The sequence below is a fragment of the Schistocerca americana genome, chromosome 9 (genome assembly GCF_021461395.2).
Source record: "Schistocerca americana isolate TAMUIC-IGC-003095 chromosome 9, iqSchAmer2.1, whole genome shotgun sequence".
In the NCBI taxonomy this organism is placed as follows: Eukaryota; Metazoa; Arthropoda; class Insecta; order Orthoptera; family Acrididae; genus Schistocerca; species Schistocerca americana.
In genome coordinates, this window is record NC_060127.1 from 198309294 (window position 1) to 198328233 (window position 18940).

The 18940-nt window shown below is 41.8% G+C and overlaps 1 protein-coding gene across 1 annotated transcript in view; it reads left to right on the forward strand.

Annotated features, from left to right (window-relative positions):
• The window catches only part of LOC124551058 (cytochrome P450 4C1-like), a 160103-nt gene that overhangs the window by 110344 nt on the left and 30819 nt on the right, over window positions 1-18940 (forward strand). Inside the window, exon 5 of the mRNA XM_047125933.1 lies at window positions 169-399. Within this exon, the coding sequence (XP_046981889.1) occupies window positions 169-399 (231 nt within the window). The remainder of the gene's footprint in view (window positions 1-168; window positions 400-18940) is intronic.

An 18940-nucleotide genomic window follows, 5' to 3' on the forward strand; every position in this document is an offset into this window, starting at 1 on the left:
TTACGTTGTTGATTTTACACAGGGAGTTTGAACAGAGTTCGTAATTTGATTCGCAATTTGTGTGAGCTGATTTGATTAACAGAGACCAGTGTTGAGTCCCCCCCCCCCCCTCCCCTTTCCCCGCCGAGTTGGAGACTAGCAGTGACGAGTGCCACATGGTGTTTACAGAAGATGATAGTGCGACCATGGATGCAGAACAAGATCCTGCTGAAGCTAACCTCCAAAGGACGCGGCCTGTTCAAGTTCGTGAAAATACTGGAGAACTGGGCCATGCAGTGCATCGCCATTAGGTCGGCAGCCACAGAGGACGGGGCCATCAAGACACGGCAGCGCCTGCTGGAAGCTCTGGTCAAGCCAGGTGGGCAGATTGTGCTGCCACTCGACGAGGTTCAGGGAGAGGTGAGTCACAGGCAGAGGCACTCATCTGCCCTCCACTTTCTTACTATTTTCTTGTTTCTGCTAATTCTCTACGACCTTGTCTCTTTCCACTTCACAGAATAGATATGGTTAAAAAAACTGTTACGGAAAAGAAAAAACCTGATGGAGAGAAAGAGAAAATTATCACGATGCCATACTACGGAACAGTCTCACAAAAGATAGCAAATATTTTTAAGCCATACGACGTTAAAATAGCTTTTCAGACTAATAACCTAGTGAGGTATAGCCTTAAGCACGATATTGGCGAGAAGAGAAATAAGTTTGAAAGATCGGGAGTTTATAAGATTCAGTGCAGAACTTGTGATGCAAAATATATAGGGCAGACAGGAAGATCATTCGCGATCCGGTATAAAGAACATAAAGATGCGTTCGGGTTAGGAAATTATGACAAATCAGCTGTTGCGAACCATATATATGAAACAGGCCATCCCCTTAATAGCATAGAAGATAACGTAGAAATATTGCATGTAGAAAAGAAAGGGAGGAAACTTGATTTACTAGAGGAATTCGAGATAGTTATCCATGAAAAGAAAGAAAGCAATATTCTAAATGCACAAGATAATTTTAAAGAAATGAGATTTTTTAGCGGGTTTTTAGAATTATTTTAGGGTAGGTATGCGACTTTAAGTTGGTAGCATGTCACTGACGGAGTTGCTAGAGGCTAACGATGGCAGACCAGTGCAATAAGGAAATAAGGCGCCCAATAGCATAGCGTTACCGTCAAGCACACGGCTGTAACCACGCCACAACACCTAGGCACGTCAGTCCACAACAGCTCCCGAGCCGGCACAGTGCGACAGCATGCTTGGTAGCTATGGGACGGCCATCGACTTGTGTCAACAACTTCAATGTAAGACGAGTACCCACAGTCCAATATACTTTTAATTCTGTTTTACTCTATGGACTTCCCAACTGTTTGTGATGGTATTTTGTCTTTTTAGTCCGTTTAATTTCATGACATAGACTTTACAACCTGATGATGAGAGCATTGTCTCTTGAAACGCGTTGTTAAAATACATGTATAAGAATCGCGGTTGAATGCTAACAGTGATAACCATTTCCAGTTCTCTTTCATTCTTCCTGCACCACTTCATCCAACTTTTCCTGTTCATCTTTCACTGTCTCATTCCCCTCCACTTCTTCAGCTCCTACTTCTGCTCCACTTCCATCTCACTTTTCTCATCTTCACCTCTCTTCCTCCTCCCTCAATTTATCCTTATCCCTCTCCAATTTCCACTCCTCTTTCATGTTTCCTTGAACAGTTCATCCAAATCCTCCTCCAGCTGCCCACCCACCTCTACCTCATTCCCCTAAGCTTCTTCTCATATTGATCATTCACCTTCTTTCACCTCTTCTTCTATCTTGTCTTCTTCTTTCAATCCTTTGTTTCTTCTTCCTCCTCTTCTTTTCAATCTTTATTTTCAATCTTTATTTGCCTCTTTTTATATTTTTTTCTTTCAGTCTGCTTTCACATAATACTTCCTTCTTCGTGTCGTCTTCTCATCCTTTTTTGCTTTATTTTCGTCCCCTAGCCACATTCTTCTTACCCTTCTCCTCCCTTTCTTCCCTCTGCCAGTTTTTTCCTCTGCCTACTTCTCCTCCTCCTTACCTCCACTCTCGTCGTTATATTTCTCTACTGTTTCTTAACCATTTCATTCTGTTTTCTTCTCCCACTTCTTTCCTTGTCTTTTTTATTCATCTTTTTCTTCTATTCTGATCCTATACCATTTACACTTTTATGTCATCATCCACATCTCTATTCCCTCTCCCTGTATCTTTAGAATTCTCCTGGTTTTTCCTCTTATCTTTCATTCCCCCTCCTACCTCTTTCCTCTTTGTTGACCTACTCATTCTCTTCATTGTTCTTTTCCTTCCTCCTCTTCGCCCTTATAGCTCTTCAACTTGCCATTCTTCTCCATTTTTCGTAGACAAAAAATATGCTATTACAAACTAAATCGGCAGGTTGAAAAATTCTCAGCTTGACAGTGTATGACTGTCTGTTTTTAAAGTAAAAAACACATTTATTTTTTATGTTGATCACATAATTAGTTTACTCGATAGATTTCATTAATAACGTGCAATTCGTTGCAGTCTGTGAATAAAACCATCTGTCCACTTTCATCAACGTGAGAAACTTTCACTTTGATCTAGTTACAGAGAGTTTATTAATGAAACAGAATAAGAACAAACAGTATAGAAACAGAAAGACTGTTTCTTTTGTCCAGATACGTGTTTATTATTATTATTATTATTATTATTATTATTATTATTATTACTATTATCAGTAACTTGTTAGTGATCATAAAATGTTTATTCACTGGAAAGTAGAGGAAAAGATGAACTTCAAGTACTTGTTAGTTGTCAGTTCTTTTATTCAACCGAAAATATTACGTAGCATAGCTCACAAAACTTCACGTCTTTCCAGTGCTCTACTTTTGCCGATTTTAAGTACATTAACCCATTTATGCCTAGCGTGACATACGCGTCATGTAACATGCTACCATTTATTCTCTTGTTGGCAACGGTGAATGCATCTGAAATGCCTGTTGTTGTACGTCTTTAAGGAAGCTCTATTGTTGATATTTAAGCGACTTTCTGCCAGTAGAAAGCAGCAAGAGGATAGTTTCTGATTGTTCATTTACTGAAGACTTTTTCTGAGTAAAATTATGTCTTGGAATAAGAAGTAAGTACTATTTTCTGAAGCAATATATCACACAATTGTTAAAACTTTTGCTTAGTTATAATATTAAAGCGCTGGAATTTATGTTATAGGTTAACCATAAAATGCAGTTCATTATTACGGTTGCAAATCCAGTTTCTAATTGCGTGTTGCACATGTGTTGCGCTAGGCAGAACAGTCAATATAATGTTTCCTTCTTTGTCAGAGGCCTGCTTGTGCATGAAATATAGTTACACTTGAGGCTGAGGAAGAAGATGCACCGGACATATTTACAGAGCCTCCTGAAGCTAATGTAGAGTCGGATGAATATTCTGGTGATGAAGATGATGGTGGGAAGATAGATGGTAATCGTGGACGAAGGAAACCTCATGCTGGAGCAGAAGCGGTATTGACCAACAAAAACTCGTTAGGTGGTAAACCAGAGAATGTCGCTTCAGATGAAACAGAAAAGCTACAGATCTCAAACTGTAATAAGGGATTGGAGAAGGGAGGATATGCAAAGTGATGACGCTTTATTTCCTGAGAGAGAACACAGTAAATGCAGAAACGTGTCTCCAATTCAGTGCTTTGAACTCTTTTAGAATGTTGAAATGATGAAATTTCACGGTACTGAAACTAAAAACACGCGTTGTTCAAGAACTGTCTAGACAACACGTGAAGAGATAAAAGGTTTTTTAGGAATTCTAATTCTCTCAGACTATAATCCTCTACCTAGCAGAAGATGTTACTGGAATGCAGGGTTGGGCATGAGAAACGAAATGGTGCACAACATGATGAGAAGAGACTGATTTGAAACAGTTACGAGGTCGATTCACTCACGTGATAACACACAAATTAATGCAACGATAAAATGTGGGAACTTCTTCCATTAACAGACGTGTTAAGAAAAGCGTTTTTTCTCCATTTTCAGCTTGTGGATTATGATGAGAGTATAATAAAGTACTTTGGTAAGCATGGATGCAAACAATTTCTGAAAGGTAAATTCATTAGATCTGGGTGCAAAGCACGATGTTTAAACACAAACCTGGGTTATCTAGTGGATTTTCAGATATACCAAGGAACCGATCCACAAAGGAACGAAGTGTACAAGAAAGCATTTGGAAAATGTGCTACACCTCTGGTTAAAATGACTGATTCACTTCCTGATAAAAGTACAAATCTGCCCTACAGATTTTATTTTGTCTATATGTTTACATCGCCAACATTGCTGGCTCACGTAAAATAACGAGGTTATGCTGCAACTGGCAGTATTCGTGAGAACTGTCTGCCTAAAGAATGTCACTTATACCCTCGAAGACAACGTCCAAAAGGAATAAGTGAGGACATTTTGATTAGGAGAGGAGCAAGGAAAGTGGAATGATTATTACTGGATGGCTACATGGTTATGCAGTAACAATTGCTATGACCAGCCTTGGGAACAACCTAGATCAGAACAGCAGACGAAGAGGAAGTGCAGAAGTTAAATAGCATAATTGTTGAGGTTCAGCATTTGGCAGGTTCCATGAAAGATAGCCTGGAGTGGCACACAACATTGCTATCGAACTTAGAACAAGGGATGTTGAATAACACGAGAATAGTAGGGGAATTAGCAGCAGAGCTAACCTGGTCTGCTAGCGAAACGAGGGAGGTACCGTATAGCGATTTGGAAAAAATATAGAAGCAACTGAGTGTGTTGGACAACAAATTGAATATAGTGACGTTGTTGCGTGGGCTAGCGGAGCAACGTTTAGATCTAGGAATGAAGTGGCGATATTGCAAGAGGCAATGTTTCATGCAGTGGATGGACAACTCAGTCGTACATTAGTTACACTGAGGGAATTCACGATGGGACTGCGGTGGGCAGAAAGGCAGTTTCCTGTAGAGATTGAGCAGGTAGCCAAAGCTGCTCTTCCGCATGGCTAGGGTGTATGTGGAAACAGGTGGAGTCAGCGAGCACGACTACCTGTCACTGCTACAGCATTCACTTGTATCCAATGAGATGGGGAATATTCAGGAAGTGGGTGGAGGCAAGGACACAGGGCAGGCAGGCTCACGTGGCAATGTCACGAGTAGAGTTGGAAAGTGCCTACAAGGGAAGGCTGTGATCTGTCCGGGTGGCCAGATATGGACTTGCACTTGCTGGCTCGACTGTTATGGCACTGTCGCAGAATACGTTGTATTGGCCAGAAGGATCTCTGAGGGTGTTACCGTTCAACATGTAACGTATTTAAATTACTCACTCAGTCCAGAGCTTTTGGAGTCCTTCTACAGATTAACAAAGCCTCAGTAACGGAGAATTTCGCTGGAACAAATGTGGAAGTATGTATACCATTTCCTGGAAGAAGAAGAGCGCAAACTTAGTCGTGAGCTTATCAGCCACCGGTTGTGACTTGTTTCTAGCAGACTATTGCGTATTGTGTTTCTCGGTAAGACACCAGAGGGTATACGCCGTGGAAATCCTAACACAACAGTTACCTGTAGAACGGTTGACCGGCATTGATCGTAGTAGCAAGTAGTTTTAAGGTCTTAATTAGTATATAAGGGTATGACAAGGTTATAAGAGTAGTATGGCGATGTAAATGCTTTTCTGTGACCTTCTAAAGGCCGCTTACAACACCCACGGTTTGTACTCTTGCAATTACCTTTAGTACACTACTGGCCATTAAAATTGCTACACCAAGTAGAAATGCAGATGATAAACGGATATTCATTGGATAAATATATTATACTAGAACTGACATGTGATTACATTTTCACGCAATTTGGGTGTATAGATCTTGATAAATCAGTACCTAGAACAGCCACCCCTGGCAGTAATAACGGCCTTGATACGCCTGGGCATTGACTCAAACAGAGCTTGGATGGTGTGTACAGGTACAGCTGCCCATGCAGCTTCAACACGATACCACAATTAATCAATAGTAGCGACTGGCTTATTGTGACGAGCCAGTTGCTCGGCCACCACTAACCAGACGTTTCAATTGGTGAGAGATCTGGAGAATGTGCTGGCCAGGGCAGCAGTCGAACATTTTCTGTATCCAGAAAGGCCCGTACAGGACCTGCAACATGCGGTCGTGCATTATCCTGCTGAAATGTAGGATTTCGCAGGGATCGAATGAAGTGTAGAGCCACGGGTCGTAGCACATTTGAAATGTAACGTAGACTGTTCAAAGTGCTGTCAATGGGAACAAGAGGTGACCGAGACGTGTAACCAATGGCACCCCATTCCATCAGGCCGGGTGATACGCCAGTATGGCGATGACGAATACACGCTTCTAATGTGGGTTCACCGCGATGTCGCCAAACACGGATGCGACCGTCATGATGCTGTAAACAGAACCTGGATTCATCCGAAAAAATGACGTTTTGCCATTAGTGCACCCAGGTTCGTCGTTGAGTACACGATCGCAGGCGCTACTGTCTGTGATTCAGCGTCAAGGATAACCGCAGCCACGGTCTCCGAGCTGATAGTCCATGCTGCTGCAAACGTCGTCGAAATGTTCGTGCAGATGGCTGTTATCTTGCAAACGTCCCCATCTGTTGACTCAGGGATCGAGACGTGGCTGCACGATCCGTTACAGCCATGCGGATAAGATGCCTGTCATCTCGACTGCTAGTGATACAAGGCCGTTGGGATCCAGCACGGCGTTCCGTCTTACCCTCCTGAACCCACCGATTCCATATTCTGCTAACAGTCATTGGATCGCGACCATGCTAGTAGCAATGTCGCGATAGGATAAACCGCAATCTCGATAGGCTACAATCCGACCTTTATCAAAGTCGGAAACGTGATGGTACGCATTTCTCCTCCTTAGACGAGGCATCACAACAACGTTTCACCAGGTAACGCCGGTCAACTGCTGTTTATGTTTGAGAAATCGATTGGAAACTTTCCTCATGTCAGCACGTTGCAGGTGTCGCCACCGGCGCCAACCTTGTGTGAAGGCTCTGAAAAGCTAATCATTTGCATATCACAGCATCTTCCTCCTGTCGGTAAAATTTCGCGTCTGTAGCACGTTATCTTCGTGGTGTATCAATTTTAATGGCCAGTCGTGTATTTCAGATGTTATTCTAGCTTTGGTAGTTGAAGCACTTAAACACAACTACCTCCTTCACAACCGCTAGTGACCTCAGATACCGCGTAATGGATAAAGCTCGGTCAAATATGAAATTATCGTGTGGTCTTGGTTGCATCTTATCTATTCCGTTCAAAAATGTTCAAATGTGTGTGAAATCTTATGGGACTGAACTGCTAAGGTCATCAGTCCCTAAGCTTACACACTACTTAACCTAAATTATCCTAAGGACAAACACACACACACCTACGCTCGAGGGAGGACTCGAACCACCGCCGGGACCAGCAGCACAGTCCATGACTTCAGCGCCCGAGACCGCTCGGCTAATCCCGCGCGGCTTTCTGTTCCGTCAGACTACTTCTTGCGAGTGATAATAATACTGGAAAACACTGTCGCCAGCCAAAATGATGAATCGATTGACGTTATTCAACAAATTCACCAAATTTGGTATTTACTATATTTTGGTTCTTATTAAAACTTTTTCTCTTTTAATAATTTCTATCACTGAAGGAACAGGATAACCCACGTTGATAGCAGAATAATGATTGCTTTCAACATAGGCCACGCGCACACACTTAGAAAGTTTTGGTCCATGAAAACAACGCCGAAACGACAATAATACCTACTTACGTTTCTGAAGGTAAGGTCAGCAACACTGCCTCTGAAAACATATATTGCGATAGTTTTGTAAGGATCGAAATGATTGCAAAAAGTGTTATACTTGGTTTTTCTTAGTTTTGTTGAAATAGTTACTTTACGTAATTTCTTGGACAGAAGGTCCCTATAACCTAGTTCACACACTAGGTAGAATTTTTATTTACTTTACGTACTTACAATGCAATCTACAATTCTCCACATTTACTTTAATTGCTGCTATTGAGTGATAATTTAAATTTACTTTGAAAGAAAACACTCACTCCAATGGATTCTCGCTTTCTTGCTTTACAGTGTAGGAAAGGATCCCTACTTGGAACGTATCAACACAGATCGTGTACGGAACTATGGACGGTTAATTTCTGTATTTTCGTCATGAGCACAGTTGATGGAGATTTAGGTGCTTTCAAGGCACGTACCGTTTTTCAGCGACTGAGATTATTACTTGTCTTCGTGGCGTCGAATTATGCGATTTATACCGGCGCAATTACGAGTTTGGCTTTCCTGGGGATTCGTGTCGATCTAAGTAATGGATGCCTTAGACCTTTCCCATCCAGGAACCAACACTCGCTCTGGACGTAATTTTATGTCTCTTCTAAAGCGTTGCAAACGCGTACGTCAGCAGTTCCCCTTCACTCAGTCAAACTTTTGCCTTTGTTTAAACGATACTGCGGAGTGCAGCGCGCACCAGCTTTCGTCTCCTGCCGCCACAGTGTCTCGCACCTGTCCCACTGAGCGTAACGTTGGAGAATGGTGTAGCTCTTGATTCTGTACTTCGTATTACTATTGTCAGCTTTGCACTTCAAAGGAAGTGTTGCCTTAACGGTACCTGTAACAATTTTTCAAAGGATGGTGATCTGGAGTGGCGCCACCCAGCTGCTCAAGACATTTGCAGCGAAAATCGAAATTCAATAGTGGACATAGCATTGCTGCACATAATCCGGTGCTCTGTGAATGATACGATCAGTGGCTTCCACTGCATTGTGAATTTACGCATACAATAAAATTGTAGCATGAACATGCCTGTACGTAGGATATATTTAAGAAAACTGAATGTGAGAAAGTTTTTTATTGCAGCTATCGAAGCGAAAAAAATTATTTTTAGCATTTTTGTGTACGCGCACCACGCACCAGGCACCACGCAAAAATCAATGCACGGAATTGGATGCGATTTTCAGTTGTATTTTTGCAAGTCTATCTTAAAATGTGATACAGCTTGCACTTGACACGCCGCGTAGAATCAAAGTTATCGCAGTTTTGCCATAAAAGCATGTCCCGTCTCACGCCACAGGAGACCTTCGCCTGCTGCAGACAATCAAATGTGCCGGCAGGACGGGAAAGCTTCGGGAGCCGCCGCGCGCGCCGGCGTCTCTTACACGCGGACGAAGTCTCGGGTAAAAGCTTGTCGCAGCGTGAAAATGCACAAAGCAAGGATGTCTCTGGCACCAGTTACACACTAATAAAGCACGTGAACAGTCTCAAAACTGTATTTCGCGTGAAATGGCTAAAGAAAAAATGTGTACAAGAGAGCGGTTACGTGTGCATGGCATCGGCTTTTTTAAATGTCCGTTGAACGAAACTACGCACACAACTGCCACCATTTAGTAAATTTTTTTAGCAAAGAATGCTTATTAATGTGTTTTTGTCAATCATTCCAACTTCGCCGACAACGGAAACAAGTCCGGGCTTATCTCAGACACTCCCTCGCCGAAATGGACAGCCTTGGATGCGCTCAATGCGAAGACAAATCCGTAGACAGCCAGACTTGTCACAACTCCGAACCAGTAGCCGATCTTCTCCCACCTGGTTTTATCGTCGTTCTGGAAACGACAGACTCTTCAGTTCCATGTTCTCCATTCACTGAGAAGATTTTGTGATCTGAAAACTATTACGGTATGAGAACTAATCTACTGTAATCTTGTATGATTTTAGAAAACACGTCTTGTCGGGACATCCGTCAGTATTTCTTGTCTACAAAATGACCTGTCTGCTAAAATACGATGCTCTTCTCTTGCCCCTAGTACGCCCATGGCTTCTTTCAAGAGTAGAAAAAATGCCGTGTGACTAGGGCCTCCCGTCGGGTAGACCGTTCGCCTGGTGCAAGTCTTTCGATTTGACGTCACTTCGGCGACTTGCGCGTCGATAGGGATGAAATGATGATCATTAGGACAACACAACACCCAGTCCCTGAGCGAAGAAAATCTCCGACCCAGCCGGGAATCGAACCCAGGCCCTTAGGATTGTCATTCTGTCACGCTGACCACTTTTTTTTATTATTAATTTTCATTTTGTTCGTTTTCGTTCGTTGTATCTGCTCGGTCAGAGACAGCAAAGGACTTGGAAGAGCAGTTGAACAGAATGGACAGTGTCTTGAAAGGAGGATATAAGATGAACATCAACAAAAGCAAAACGAGGATAATGGAATGTAGTCGAATTAAGTCAGGTGATGCTGAGGGAATTAGATTATAAAATGAGACACTTAAAGTAGTAAAGGAGTTTTGCTATTTGGGGAGCAAAATAACTCATGATGATCGAAGTAGACAGGATATAAAATGTAGACTGGCAATGGCAAGGAAAGCCTTTCTGAAGAAGAGAAATTTGTAACATCGAATATAGATTTAAGTGTCAGGAAGTCGTTTCTGAAAGTATTTGTATGGAGTGTAGCCATGTATGGAAGTGAAACATGGACGATAAATAGTTTGGACAAAAAAGAATAGAATCTTTCGAAATGTGGTGCTACAGAAGAATGCTGAAGATTAGCTGGGTAGATCACATAATTTAATGAGGAAGTGTTGATAGGATTGGGGAGAAGAGAAGTTTGTGGGACAACTTGACTAGAAGAAGGGATCGGTTGGTAGGATAGTTCTGAGGCATCAAGGGATCACCAGTTTAGTATTGGAGGGCAGTGTTGAGGGTAAAAATCGTAGACGGAGACCAAGAGACGAATACACTAAGCAGATTGAGAAGGATGTAGGTTGCAGTAGGTACTGGGAGATGAAGAAGCATGGAGAGCTGCATCAAACCAGTCTCAGGACTGAAGACCACAATAACAACATCTGCTCGGCGCGGACGTCGCAAAACACCCGTTCCAGCTCGTCGTTGATCCATTAACTCAGTTTTTTTTATTACAGAGGGCAGGTAACCCTCTGACCGAACACGCTGAGTTACCGTGTCGGCTGACCACTCAGCTACCGGGGGCGGACTTCAAGAGTAGAAACAGAGGCGACAGCAAGTGTGTCGATCTGCAGACACCGTTGGCACCTTGTGTAGCTGTATAAGTGTTACTGGCGTTTTGATAGGAGGACGACCGTGCGTGATGTCTACAATGAAAATACTCTTATACGTATTCTTTTTATCGAAAACTCTCATAGGCATAGTAGCTACGGTGTCGTTGTAAAATTCTTCACACACGGTAAATATCCCTTAACTCGCCAGTTGACTTTTCTGTAACGTACACGACGAGGTGGCGTCTCTGGGGCCCCTATGTTTAAACCGAGATTTAAGCCAAAAATCATTTGAAATTTTGAATTTATGCTTTATAACATTTATTTTTACAGTTATTTAACTGTTTTTTAAACGCTTATAGTTTATTTTACTGCTCTAAACAAAGCCTGCTTCATGTTACTATTTATCACACATAGGCACATAAATTTGTGTGGTTCTTTTAAGTAGTACGAATGAATAGACTTTTAGAGTACTGAATTTCACATTCTGAAAAATTATACAGTCTCTGTAGCAAATAAATTTCCAAATAAAACTAAATTCCAGGGTTTAAATTTGCGCATAAAAATTCCACCCGATAGATGCAAAAAGAAAGTCTGTCGAAATGACATTCATTGCTGGGAACTACATTTTTATCACCACTCAGAACACATTCGATTTTAATAGACGCTTTAACTATTTCATTGAAGAAATAGACAGACCCACATCAAAACTTCTCTGAAGTTCTTCCTCTGAATAATACTCTCGTTCGACAGCAGAACTGTGATCACTGGCTAACGTAAAATCGTCGTCGTTTACGTTTATTTCTTGGTCTATATCCATAGACCGATTAATAATTTCATCAAACTCGGGAAAGTTAAAAATGACACATTCGTGCCAACACATTTTGAGCTATACGGCACCGTACTGAAGAAAACAGGTACGTAGTTCACGAGGCGCGGTCTAGGAGACTCCAGCACCCATCAGTAACACGCGTCAACAGTAAAGACAGAAGGCGATAACGCAACCGACAACAAAACATCGTAGGCTTGGTAATTTCAGGAGGGTAGGGAGAGTATAGAAGCATTCCACCACAACTCGCCTTGGAGAGCGAGTTGGAAAATTTTCGAGCGGTCTGAGAGACCACACCTCGTCAGTTAAGAGATATGACTGTTTCAGAACTATACCAAGGTGTTTTATTGTAGTTAAGATGGGTTGTCTTTCGCACCACAAAAGAACTCTTATCGAATACGTACACCCACGTAACAGTTTATTTTTAAAAATTGGGCACGTTTGTATTGTGGCTGTAACGTCACATTGCTCAATATGTTAACATCGCGTACCGTCACCTTATGACGATATTAAATTTATGTAGATTGATTATGTTGGCGTTTGAAAACATTTGCACTCGCGTACATGGCTTTCTACCCTATTTACTGTTAATTTGCAGATCGGTTTTGTTATAATAATTAAAAAATCTTGTTAACGGCCCTGAAAGATTCTCTTCTTTTCAGTCTTCCAGAAAGTGTCAGACCGTTTCTTATACTCCTTCGCTATCATCATCTGATGATTCTAAATCTTCAGAACACCCTTCATTATCACTTACTTCCTCATTTTAGCGGTCATTCTTCTTACCACCAATGGAGGGTGTAAAGAAGCATCGAATTTCAGTTCATTGTTTCCATCTTCATTTGGAAAGTTATCTATGATATCTGCAACGAAACTGAAAAGTACAAATAAGAGCGCAAAGAAAAGCCTATACACTTCCATTGCATATGAAATAGCCGGAAAAGAATGATTTAAGTCTGTCATGTCTTTACTACCTCCCGCTATTTTACATTCAACCGTTTCAGTTTGACCGTCTTTCCATTCAAATCCAGGAACGGCCGCACTGTAGCTCGTGGGTAGCCGGTAAGTCGAGGTGACGTGCAGTTTGTACCTAAAGTGGCTGCAGAGCGGCAGGGCGAGCGACGAACAAGTGCGCACGAGTGTAGCCAGGTCTTAACTGCATACTTTCACTATGTGGCCCACGTTCTCAAGCCAGGCCGTTTGTGGGAGCCGACAATTCACCAGCGTGCTTCCCTTATTAAATGTAAAACATGAAGCCAAGTGGATGATGTTTTGTTGAGAGCGCTGATTACCAATAATTTAAAGGTGTCCCTGAGTTTGTATTGATAGGCAAATAACAGCTGAGAGCTCACTCTCAGCTCGTTTTCCCCTTCTTCCTGCGCATAATTTTTATAGCCAAGGATTCAACAGATCTCGACAGGCAGGAAGCTGTAGCCGTGTGAACTCTCGGTTCCGGCCCACTCTCGTGCAGTGCTGGAGAGCAGACTCTCGCTTCTGCCTAAACGGCACGTACCAGTCGCAAAAGCTCTATGGCTAAAACACTCTCATATATATATAGCTTAGCATTTGCTGGTACTAGCTTCAATACAAAGTGGACGTGTATTAATCATGATACTTACGCGTCACGCAATCCGATTAAATAGTAGTGTTCCATTTTATTTTGTAATTTAATTTTTCCCTTGTACCGTGAGCAGCAGACAGAGATATACTGGACGCGACTACGCTTCTGGAAGTGCGAAGCGTTAAGCAAGAGATGAAAAGGAGATATAGAGACATGCTGTTAGATCTGAAACACTTAAACTGAGTTCTTTAATATTCAGAATGCGTTTGCCGAATATACAGAAAATGAAGTTCGAAATAGAAAAGTTGTAGTTGATTGTAAGGACGATAGCTATACGACAGAAGATGCAACTCCTTCCGTTGTAGTTACGTTTTCTACGAGTGACACACCAACTGAACAGACGGCAAGTCTTCCCAGTTCAACCGCATCGTCTACGAGCCAGACTGAATTGAAAAGCATATCGAGTCCTATCGGCCCAGAGACCTCGCCTTCAGGACAAAGAAAAGTCGACGAAATGTTACAGGCTTCTGATGTTACTGCATCTTGTACAAATGGAACACAAAGTGAAAGTTAAATGTGTTCTAACGATGCTGATGAGGGCCATACAACTTTTACAGAATTTATTAGATTATGAAAGGAAGTAGCCAAGTTCAGCATACGAACAGTAGTTTTTTGTCTTCAGTCAAAATATAAGAGAAGGAAAATAGGCTAAGATTCTGTTGAAAGTCGTTTGTCACATATAAACATAAACTAACGAATAATACTTACATGAGGGATTGGTTGTGCTATTCAGAAAGCAAAGGGCGACTGTTCTCTTTTGTCTTCAACGTGGCAGATTCTGACGGCTCGCCACGGCTTACGAAAGACGTGTTAGACGACTGGAAGAATGTAAATACTTTGCTGAAGAGACATGAAGAAAGCAATTCGCATAGAAAAGCGATTATTTCCCTGTTAGTTCTAAAAACAAGGATGCACTTGTCGATTCTCAACTTGTAGGTCAAACTGAGAGCGAACAAAAGTACTGACGAACACACTTAGAAGGAATTGTTGCTGCTGTAAGTTTTCTAGCTGAGCGTGGGCGAGCATTTCGAGATACCGATGAAACTGTTGTTCCACCCATCAATGGAAATTATTTACAGTTTTTAGAATTACTACCCAAATGTAATGTGCTTGTGTCCCAACATATACGTATTCATGCAAATAAAGGAAAGGGCCATATGTCATATTTGTCAAAGACAACGTGTGAGAAATTTATCCATCTAATTGCAGCAGCCATACTGGATCATATTATTTGCGGAATTAAGAGATTCAAATAATATTCAGTCTCTGGATTCTACTCCTGATATACCTCACGTAGATCAACTGACTCTGATAGTCAGTGGAAAGATTTGTGAAGTTTTCGGGTATGGAAGGTCATACTGCTGAACAACCCTCCGAAAGCTTATGACGTTGATAGCAAAGATTTTCGTCGGGAAAGCTATGACAGCGTCAGTAATATGAGTGCCAGGTGCACCGGCTTAGAAGCACGAATTAAAGATATAAATAAGTAGGCTGAATATATTTTTCGTTTTCACATTCGCTAAATTTGGCCGCCAAGTTTGCTGCAGAATGTTGTACAGAAACATCCATTTTCTTTGATTTCCTTGTAAGCATCTACACATTTTTTCCGCTTCTACCTATCGATGGAGCCTTCTTTTGAAAGTACTGAAAAATGACTGTACTACAATTCCGATTTTGTAAAGGTTATCGGAAACTAAGTTGTTCCCCAGAGGTGATGCAACAAAGGCGCTTTCATTTGCTTTTCGTGCGATCATACAAGTTTTGAGTGACATATCTGGTAATATGCATCAAAAGGTAGAGTGCCGCAATCAGTCTTACGGACTGGTTTTGAAAATGGGTAAGTCGGAAGCGGGAGTAATGTGCACCGCATCAAACAGAATCCTAGAGCGCTTGCAAGCGACTAGCGTTCCACTGCAGTCGTCTGATAGAGATCTCAGCGCCGGATATGCACTTTATGCATCCTTATACGAATATAACCAAGCAATGAGGTTCAAATTTTCATAAATTGAGGCAAAAACCAAATCCCTGACTAGCTGTGAAGAATATCAGTAACAAACTTCAACACGACACAAGCGAGATACAAAGTACGACAATTTTAGTGGATCAACTACACTCGATGAACTTGTAGAAAGAGAATATTTTGAATCGCAGGTGATTGTTGTGATAATTGACAATGTATTGGCTGCATTAGCTAACCACATACAAAAATACCATCACCTGACTAATGTTTTTGGAATATTACTGGACTTTAAATCTCTTGCGGCAGAAGAGATCTTGAAAAGAGCTCCTCACATCGTGAATGCTTACCCAGATGGTTGAGAAGAGTCGGTAGGGAACGAACTGGTACAGTTAGCTGAGGTGGGTGCTGAAAGCGGATATCGCTGCTGCCATTGACAGAAAAAAGAACGAAGCTTTGGAACTACAAATTTACAAATTTTTAATGGAAAATTCGTTAGGAACTTGTTTTCCACATGTAGAAATAGCCTTACGCATTTACGTATCTTTAATGATCACGAACTGCAGTGGAGAACGTCCTCTTTCAACGTTAAAGTACATTAAAAATGAATTAAGAAATACGATGGGACAGGAACGTCTAAATGACCGTAGTATAATGAACATTGAATACGATTTGCTCAGACATTGATCTAACTGGTATTATTTCTGAATTTTCCGAAATTCAGCCGAGAAATGTTTATTTGTAACAATCTTGTTTTATTCTATATCCTAAACCATACGACCCAGCCGGCCGAAGTGGCCGTGCGGTTAAAGGCGCTGCAGTCTGGAACCGCTACGGTAGCAGGTTCGAATCCTGCCTCGGGCATGGATGTTTGTGATGTCCTTAGGTTAGTTAGGTTTAACTAGTTCTAAGTTCTAGGGGACTAATGACCTCAGAAGTTCAGTCCCATAGTGCTCAGAGCCAGAGCCATACGACCCAAACAAACAAAGGGCCCCTTGTCAGAATTAGCTATGGGCCACGCACTTGCTTAATACGGCACACGCAACATGAGTCAGAGTTTATGGGTCAAATGCGCTGTTTTCCAATAATTTTGAAGAACGTAACTATTTGAACCAGAAAGAATTCTATTACATTCAATAAATAATGATCCACAATTTTTTCTGTGGACTTTTTGATTCTTAAGAGTTAGAATTTGGTGATGATGTACTTTTTCTAGAGTCTCTCCACCATGTTCTATGGGCTTATGTGAGTGACATGTACTAGTATGTATTTTCTGTTGGTAAAAACTCTCGTCTTGTGCTGATACGCATGTTTCCACTATGTGAATTACGCTCTCACCATGTTCAAAGCGCATCACTTGTAGAGATTTCCTAAGTGGCCGTAGCAGAGGAAGTCCGAGGGCGCCAGTTCTGTGCTATAGGGTGTACAAGAAAATGACTTCGAAAACTTTTTTCTTTATTTACTATTAAAAACAGTCTTGGTCACGATTTATTTATCAAGGTGACCGGTTGCGACCACTACTGTGGTCATCTTCAGACCATTGAGTAGGAACCTCTTTCTGTTGGAGAATCACTACTAGTCCTTTCAGATGCAAAGCATCGTAAACGGATCTTGAGTTTTTTAGTGGCATCACACAGACTTCTGAATTAATCATAGTAACACAGCAAGGCGTGGGCCAGGGATTATATCCACCCTTTGTAAATATTTTAATGTACTTACATACTACATATTTTAAAACTTCAAAGCAAATATTTATTCTTTTCAATTAATATTTCTACATGACCTTTAATTGTTGTAATGTTTTCAGTTAAACATAAAGCAAAAGATGAAGTCGAACTGATGTGTAGCAGTAGGTGTGATTTTCCACAGCAATATCTGTGTATTGTCAGTAAAAGTGAACAACTATCAAGAAAATTTGCTATTTTTTGTACTAGCACTAGTATTAGTAATAGTAGTATACACTACTGAAAATATTCAAATATTGGGTTGGTGCATAAATTGGTAGTGTTATTCCATAAGTTTAATAAAACCCAGAGATATACATGACTGAGACTTTCGCCATCAGCAATATATTTTCCTTGGCTATTTACAACAGGCTAATGGTGGTTTAAAGCTGGCATGAGTGCATTTATTAGTACGGGTCGCCTACATCAGGGGCAAGTAAATATTCAGAGGCAAACCTATCGTTCTCTTTCGATTGACAGGTTCTTAACCTATTGTTCCGCTAAGTGGATTATGACTCCCTGGGGATAATCCGTCTTGCTAAGAAATCCGCTTCCCCTCTCCCTCTCCCTCCCCCTCCCCTCCCTCTTCTTCTCCCCCCCCCCCACTCCTCTGCCAAGTCCCCCACCAACACAAGCTGTCTTCTGATCTCACATTAATTGACTAATTAATTAAATCGATCAATTAATGAACCACTCCTCCTTTGGGAAACCACCAGCCCTTCCTCTCCTCTCCCCCACCTCGAAATTGGCGGGAAGAAGACTCAGCTGATTGGCTGTTTGCCGGGAAACCGAATACACTGCATGAAATATTTTTTAAATAATTTCTGGTGGACAACGCAATGTGTGGAATATTGTTTATTTAAACAATTTATTGGATACAAGGCAGTGTTGGGAATACTGTTTGTTTAAGCAGTTTGTAGCTGACGAAGTAGTACGGACTTGCTTTCGATTGCAAAAGGAATGCTGTCAACGTAACTCGCCACATGTAATCACACTGTTGAGAGTCTCCCAGCCACTGCGCTCGTGCCGCCTGCACATTACTCCGCGGGCCCGCGCACTGGGCTGTCTCGCACCGCCGCAGACGGCGCTGATCCCCTGAACGAAAGCTGCAGGCGGCGGCAGATTCCTGGGAGAGCGCCTCTACTGTCGCTCAAGTGGCGACATCCTCTCCCGTGCCACTGCGGTCAGGCGGAATTGCAAACAAGGCGGTGTTTAATCGGTAAATGCCCAGCTGTGCATGTCTTAGAAATATTCCCTCACTCTATCGGAATGATTGACTAATTAATGAAATTGATACCCTTTGTGTGGGACAGTTTCTCCTTGCATCCTATTGGTGCATACTAGGAGTGGAATATTTGGCGGGATTCGATCCTGCAACCACCTCGTTTCCAAACCCTACTGGATTTTTCCCCTTTGCTTCCTGTTGGTTTCATCATTTGGCAGGAAGTCCATGACGTTGGAGGTAGCTGGAAATTTTAAATTTCATCTCACTTACGTACTACGTCCTTGAACAATTTGCGGAAGTGACTGGACAGATGCGTGTTAGTAATACAACTGTCGGAAACAATAAATTGATGTATCGCGAATTTGATGTTGCGATTGGGTTTTTACATCACTATATAGCCCCTAAGTTGGCTGTCTCAGCTACATCGGGACGAAGAATGAGCAGGGAGAACAGGAGCAGGAGGAGCAGAAGGATCTACTGCCTGATAGGACAGAGACAACAGCAAATAACTCTGCAAGACAGAGCCCACTGTCATG